Genomic DNA, 8,281 nt, shown 5'->3' with positions numbered 1-8,281 from the left:
GCAACATCGGTTCGACCGATGTCATCCAACTTTCTACAAAATTTGATCTGTTCACGCATTGGCTAAAGTATAGAGTTGAGATTTCCAAAAACATGTTTAACCCCGCCGCAATTTGGGCCTGCATGTCCCTAATCAGGAGCCTCTGGCCTTTCTTAGTTTTGAACGATTTTTTATTTCAATTTCTTGAGTATATTTCGAAACTTAGTATGACGTCCATTATCATTTCAAACTAGTACATGCTTGTATAGGGGCCAGCTGAAGAACGTCTCCGGGTTTGGGAGTTTCTTGCTGCATTGGTGACCCATTGATGGTCTTCGGCCGTTGCCTGCTTTTTGAACGGATTGGTGTCTCTTGGACAAATCCCTCATGTTCATTCCCAAATATTAATTCAATCTGTATATAGTAGATCTTGTGTCTGCTATGAGTTAAACATCTGCTGTACTGATATATGCCCATGCCAAGGAAGTTGTCTTTGTATGGATATGTTGAACGATAAGAATGATGAGATAAAAAGTTAAAATGAAGCTATAATATTCCGATATCGCAATATTCCGACACTTAAATGGTCCAACATCACATTGGTCCTACGTTTCGATCATTTAGGTGATACGCTAACGGGATTTTAACATAAGAAAGCCAAATAAAAGGTTCAATATAAGGATAATTTTGTCCTCCGTTTGAAGCGGTGAAACCAGATTTAAAAAAAGTAATACTTATTGCCAAAGTAGCAGAACGTCATCACTAGTGTAATTTATAAAAAGTACATTTCTACTTTGTTTGATTAATTAAATATCTTAAGGTACACGGCGGCCGACACAAGTAAAATCAAACACAGTTTGACGTACAATGAGTGATCATATTTTCCTTGTGATGTTTTATGTTAAAATTTTCACAATTTTGTTGATATAAATATACTAGTAGCACTTTACTCATTTTAGTAATGTCAGTAAGTACTCTTATCATATCTGATTTAGTGATGTAAATGAAATTGCGATATGATCCAGACTCAACATATTGCACTAAAATAATAATAAAACAAATCTGCCCTATGGTTGTCTGATCTTAAAGCGGTTGTCAGGCTCTCAAACTAACAGGAGACCATGTGCTTCCTCAATTTCAATGTACAACTCATCATGAGACTTTTCTCAACAATTAAAAATTCGTCATATGTTATATTTCCCCCTTGCTTCAAATATTTTGTTTCGGGTTATTTATTTCAAATTTGCAGATATATGTTTGTAAATACGTGCAATCAAATGATATGGAGGTATTATAAGATTTAGATAATGCAAGGGCGACTACAGATACATTTGTGTGACTTAATGGTTCATTCTCAAAGACACCGAGAGAAAACGTTACGTAACATGCGTTTCCATTAAAATCAACCAAATTAATTCAATACTATGATAGAAATATATTTTCCCAACTTTAATACAGCATTCATGTTAAAATTGTTTCGTTTTTGCATTTGTTTTGACTCGATTTTTCTACTGGAAGTATCCGTGAATTGAAATTCCACCCATGACCTTTGACCTCGATTTAAAAAAATGCATCATAATTTCTTTTGACGACCGGGATATTTAGAAAGTACACATTCTTAGCTTTCCAGTGATATATAATTTAGCCGTGTGTTAGGTAGGTGCATTAAAAATGTGAATTTGGCTCTCATATCACTCGCCTAATATAGAATGTGGCGGAATAAACATTTTAGATGGATCCAAACCCTCTCCAAAAATCTGTGACAGTAGTTTTACAGTACAACATGAAAAGCATATACTTTCTTTCATATCATGTGTTTATACAACGCTTACATACATACATACTTCATGTACATCTCATTTTGTGAGAACTTTTGTGTTGAAGAAATAGAAAATTAACTAGATTTGCCATTGCAAGCAATAGCGGATGGCACCCTTCCCCTATTGCCAGGTGAGCGGTAGCCATGGTAACGGCGGCCATTTTGGAAATTCCAAACTCAAAAGTCAAGTCTACATTAGCTGAGCAACATTTGTTATAAGTTTCAATAAATTTGAAGCATTTTGAAGTTTTTTGTATTTTTGCTGTGTCCATGGTAACGGCGGCCATTTTGAATAAGCTGCATTTCTTTCTCTCAATAATCATATACAATCATATACCATTTAATGTCTCTAGAATAAATTAAACATTGATGTTCTAGAATGATCTGTGAAATTTCAAAGTTTTGACCATTTTTGCATTGTTTCCATGGTAACAACAGCGATCTTGGAAATTCCAACGCCAAATTCCACATCTTCCAATGTTGCTCATCGTTACTGTGAAGTTTCATTAAGTTTGGAACATTTTGAGAATTTTGAAAATTTTGGTGTAGTTTCCATGGCAACACAGTAGTTCCAATGAGTACCAAAATCATCCAACACCTGTATATAGTGGGCACCTACATTGTATTAAAATATAATGATTCTGAGTTAAAGCATAACCAAACAGTTCACCAAAACAAAAAACTGGATTTTTTCACATTTGTTTTGTTTCCATGGTAACGGCAGCCATCTTGAAAGTGCCACCCCCAAAAAGCAAATCTTCATTTGGTGGTTAACATTATGGTATAGTTCCATCTTCTTGGGTCCATTCATATGAGAGTTCCAGACTGGACAAAAAAGTGTGGAAGAAAAATAATAATAAAAATAATAAAAAAAACAAAAAGAAACGTAGAATAACAATATGTCACCCAAACTCCGTTTAGGGTGCCATAACTACACAAGCAGTAAAATGCATATTAATTAAGAAATAATTCCTTCATGCGACGCTCTATGTCCGTTTTAACATGGGTACACTACCAATAATTTACCCATACTTTTTTGTTATATAGGCATTACATTTGTCGATTCTAATAGGACATACATATACTGTAAAATTGAGAATGGAAATGGGGAATGTATCAAAGAGACAACAACCCGACCAAATAAAAAAACAACAGCAGAAGGTCACCAACAGGTCTTCAATGTAACGAGAAATTCCCGCACCCGGAGGCGTCCTTCAGCTGGCACCTAAACAAATATATACCAGTTCAGTGATAATGAACGCCATACGTATTTTCAAATTGTACACAAGAAACTAACATTAAGATAATACAAGACTAACAAAGACCAGAGGCTCCTGACTTGGGACAGGCGCAAACATGTGGCGGTGTTAAACATGTTTATGAGATCGCAACCCTCCCCCTATACCTCTAATTTTATAGATCGACACGTACGAAAATACCGTTGAACTGTTCCTGTGGTCGCCTCATGAATAATGTACATTTCATTTTCATATCTAATTAGTGTTAAAACTAATAGTAGGTAAAATATTCGATGTTTTGATAACAATATATAATTTAATGTTATGTAAGATTCTAAAACATAAATATTTTATTAGGATAAAAATGAAGATAACTATAATATAAACAGTCAGTCTGTGCGCATGTGTCAAACATATTTTGTGCTCATTAGAACACGATTTTGATTACAAAGCGTAATAAAGACTTCACATAAAAATGTACTTTGGACAATTTAGTGACTTAGTCCTTAAGTAGGACAATGTATTGTACATGTCTATAATAGGGCATTGTAATCATATGGCACACTTATAGATAAGGAAAGTTATAATTCAGACATCAGAGGCTCCTTTAAGGCAAATGAATTAAAAAAAATTAATATGTTTTACTTTTTTTCAAGGGACATTCTGACAAAGCAAAATTGTTACGTTTGTCCTACCTTTATTCAGTTGTAGATGGTGAATTGACAAGAATAACGAAAATTTTGCATATTTTTGTGTTTCAACGATAGTCTTATCTGATGTGAGCTAAAAATATTTCAACAACTTTCTATTAATAAAAGACATTTGAACACGTGACCAGAATTGATTGAAAATGAAGGAAGAGTAAACAATAATGAAAAAATATCCCACGGTCATCTTTAATTATTTTTTTCAAGACTTTCATCTTATATTTGATGTATACAGACTTAAGTAAAATCTCAAGATTAAAAAGAAATTTTTTTTCATATTGAATATCAACAAATTGTGTGTATATATATATATATAACATAATTTGTATAGCAAATTAAAGTTTAAATTATCAGTATAAAATAAACTTCCAACTTTTGGAATAAAACTGTCCTTTTACATAAAAAATACATCAGAAATGTTATAACATTTACAGGCCCAATGTTGTTTTAGTAATTTTAATCGGAAAGACAGTAGTACATATTTGTAACTAAATAGTTCCTCCGCATGGATGTAAACATAAAACTACAATGTATAGATAATATATTTTCAATTGATAACTTATGTATCAAATGAATTGTGAACTATCTTGATGATTTATAGAACTAATTTTGACTGATCATTTTCAATAATGTCAAATTGAAATGGTAAACAAGAGATGGTGTGCGTCTAATTTTATTTTATTTCATTACACAAATTGACCTCAAATTTAGAGAATAATGAAGCACACATTAGCAAAGCTTTCTAAAAAATATTTACACAATAACATTGAAAACCAACGAGCGTGGTTACATCAGTATGTGGAAATTTTTAATAGCCTCCACAGAGTATGAGAGACCAACTCAGTTTATATATTTAGAAAAGAAGTATATGGGTTGTCAATCCATGACACAACAAGTCAGTTTATGCACAGCAAAACAAAAAAATAAAGGAACAGTTCTTAATCTGAAGATCACATTGAGGGCTTCAACACGGAGCAGAAAAACAACTCTCACTTCATTTCAGGTTTGAGACGTCCTCTGACACCGGTTTAAGTGGACATTTTTGCATACTGACGATCACTTTAAAATTGTTAATTGAAGATCAAAGCCATGTCTGGGACCTCAAAAACATTTTTTTCCGGAATTTGTCATTTTAGTACAATTTTCAGTGCTGTCAGCGATGTTCAGTTTTATTATTTTCCTTATCTTCTTATTTTAATTGATGAAATATTGAATCATTGAAAGAAAACAAACGTAATCAACTGTATATCAATTAATTATGAAATTAGCCATCCAGCGAACATAGATCTGCCATGTTCATTGGTCCAAACACCTCCTGTTTGCGTCAGAGTTGGATGTGTTCTTACATAGACAATGTCGCCCTTATCAGCAGAAAATACAATTGTTTCAGTAACTTGTAACTGTGTGGAAGTTCCTGTGATAATTCCTACTGCTGCACCTTCAACCTCGGCGTTTTTGATTATTTCGTATGCTCCATAAACACCAGAATATAGCCTCAAGTTGAACGTAAACACATACACACCGTCAACTGGGACCGTGAATATTCCAGAAAATGGATTATAGCCACCATTGATGTTTGTTTTGATGACGTCGAATTTTAATGTATGACCTTTTCCTGGATTAGCATCAATGTTACTCATATAGGCATAAAAAGCTGTAATACGTGGCTCTGGGACTTCGGTAGGGACATTGCTATCAGCAAGTAATCGCTTATCTGAAAAAATATAAACGTGATAAATAATCATCTTAGTAAAACACACAGTTATTTTGAAAGTTTAAAATATAAAATAGTCCTCAAACCATTTAAATGTTGAATTATATAGCTTTAGGATATGACAATGCTGGCCTTAACATTAATTCACCTATTACGTTTATTAAGCCTTTGGTACAAATATTTGTGTTGCCAAATTTTGCTTTCCAATAAAAAAAAAAGGATGACTTTTGAATGTCAGTAATTGAGCATTTTAGTTTTGTAACCAAAGAAAGTTTAATTAGAAATTGTTCGAACTGGAAGCAAATATACTAATAAGAATGTGTATACATGTCATACGTTTAGATGGGTTCCTATAATCGAACAGTACAAAACAATGTGAAAAAGTGTCATCGCGACACATTTCGGACATAGGACAACTATTGCATGTTTGAACGTTAAAATGTTACTCACATTTCTCTGTCTTTTCTATGATATTTCCTGCCACATTATTGTGTCCCATATTTCGCAAGTACACTTGCTAGAGAGTTTTGATACCAATTCTTTCAAAATAGTAATTTCCCGCTCTTTGTGAAGATCTGAATTCTGGTTATTCGCTAGGTCGTTCTTCAAATGCATTGTTTCCTCCTCTTGAAGTTGAATACGTTTATTTTGTTTTTCTAAAAGACATTCCAAATGGAGAAATTTGCTTTCCATTCGGATTTCAAGGTCTTCTAGTGAAGCAAAGGACAAATGGACAGACATATACATTATAATCAAACGACATAGTCTACCAGACATGTTGAAACCGTTGTAGACTGATATGATAAAATAAAATTCTATAAAGATAATACGCCGTTCTTGTCCTGCATCAAGGTTAAACATGACGAATTTGGAATAAACAAACAACGAAAATTTGAAAGCATTATCATTCAGAATTGAAAATAAATATTTTTGAAAATACGCAATTTCTTATCAAATATGGGAGCATATACAACTTTGAAATAAGGATATCATGTGTATTATAAAATATACACCATGCACATATCAGAGCAAACACATAACGACATAAGAAATTTGCAAACATCAAAAAAGATAGAAACATGCTATATTCATCTACAGAAAATATGATTATAACTTGGGTCAACCAACTCTGGCCCTGACTAAGTGGTTTGACCTATTGCAAATGCTTATTAATCTTAACATAAGACGGATACATCTAAGTTGTTTTCCTTTTTGGCGTTGTAAGTTGTATAGTAGTATACCGCTGTTCAATAGTCATAAATCTTGTCACAATTGATTAATCAAACCGAGTGAAACTCATCAATAACAAGAGGAAAAACTACAGAAATACTGAACTACAACACGAACAAACGATATCATACATAGTAACGGACTATCTTATAACAGTTATATTCCTCACTTGGTACAAAACATGGCGGGACGAACCTAGTTAGCCAATCCCCAACTTTTATGACAACGTTATAAATACCGCTAAAATGATAACGTTAAAATACATCTCCATATTATTATTCTTTTCAGTGGATGTCAACATCGACCCTGCTTCAGGCAAATAGTGCAATTTAATGTTTTTGGTTACCCAAGGTAACTTCTTATCAAAAAATATTGAATATCATTTTCTAATTTACTACTCTGAATAGTCGAAATCTTGAAGATAAGCAGGTATGACGAGTAAAAATTAATCTCTTTATCATACTTTTTGCATCATTTGTTTATATGGCCATTGTTATATTATTGTTCGTTTCTGTGTGTGTTGCATTTTAATGTTGTGTCGTTTGTTTTCTCTAATTTTTGAGATATTAAGATAAGGTTGTCAGTTTCAGACAGTTTAATCTCAAAAGAAGGTATAACAAAATTACCAACATCCAAGGCAAATTCACAATTTTAGAGGGTACTTTAAAGTCGTTTAGCAACGCAAGTGTTTCAAGCATAGTTTTTACGTCCCAACCTTGATTTAACAAACTTTACTAAAATTGTGCGTTTATAAATTTTGAAGTTATAAAAAAACTAAGGTTTCCACTCCCTCAAGCAAAGTTAGCTTTAGGTAAATTTGGCTACTGTTTTAAGGTAATTTTGACATATAGCTCTTCAACGGTTTCGGTACTTATACATCTTTTCACTGAACTAGTATATATTTGTTTAGGGGCCAGCTGATGGACGCCTCCGGGTGCGGGAATTTCTCGCTACATTGAAGACCTGTTGGTGACCTTCTGCTGTTGTTTTTTTATTTGGTCGGGTTGTTGTCTCTTTGACACATTCCCCATTTCTATTCTCAATTTTATTTTTATTTGATTTCAAATGTTTGGCTTTCAGCGTTCCTGATGAAGGTAAATCTAAACAAGCGCTTGGACGCAAGAAAGTATTAAACGTGTTGTTTCTAATAGTTTACATTAACGATGGTCCAGAAATAAAACTGTCGTTCTGAAGAAATATATTCAACAGATTGGAAACAACCACTCAAATGCGAGAATGAAATTCATACTATGTATAACTTATGCAAATCCGTATTGAAAAGTAAACAGTTTAATAGATATGTCATTAAATCATTTAAAAAAAGTGTTAACGATAAACACAAATTACCATATAAAACCATTAGCCAGGTAAAGCAATCATTGTCAGGATGAAGGCACTACAGATTCTGTTTTGCTCGTTCCTTGTATTTTCTGTCGGAGGTAAGTTAAATTATTTTATTATAGAATATTACTTAAACAAATAATAAATCTGATTTAAGAATGTCTTTGCTGAAATATTTTTTTCCATAACTAACATCAATTTCGATGTTGGCGAAATAAGTTGCAATATTTCTTCGATTGTTTGATAAATTTAA

The 8,281-nt window shown here is 32.8% G+C and overlaps 1 protein-coding gene across 1 annotated transcript; it reads right to left on the bottom strand.

The window, feature by feature from the left end:
• Positions 1–4,999: 4,999 nt before the first annotated feature.
• Positions 5,000–5,956, bottom strand: LOC134697603 (complement C1q-like protein 2). Its single transcript, XM_063559887.1, has 2 exons — positions 5,908–5,956; positions 5,000–5,457 (listed from the first exon to the last, which is right to left on the bottom strand). Exons 1-2 carry the CDS (start codon positions 5,954–5,956, stop codon positions 5,000–5,002), a joined length of 507 nt encoding a protein of 168 aa, XP_063415957.1.
• Between the last annotated feature and the right edge of the window lie 2,325 nt (positions 5,957–8,281).

The sequence above is a fragment of the Mytilus trossulus genome, chromosome 14 (genome assembly GCF_036588685.1).
Source record: "Mytilus trossulus isolate FHL-02 chromosome 14, PNRI_Mtr1.1.1.hap1, whole genome shotgun sequence".
NCBI lineage: Eukaryota > Metazoa > Mollusca > Bivalvia > Mytilida > Mytilidae > Mytilus > Mytilus trossulus.
The sequence above is the reverse complement of the archived record's forward strand: the minus strand, read 5'-3'. Positions and strand labels throughout refer to the sequence as shown.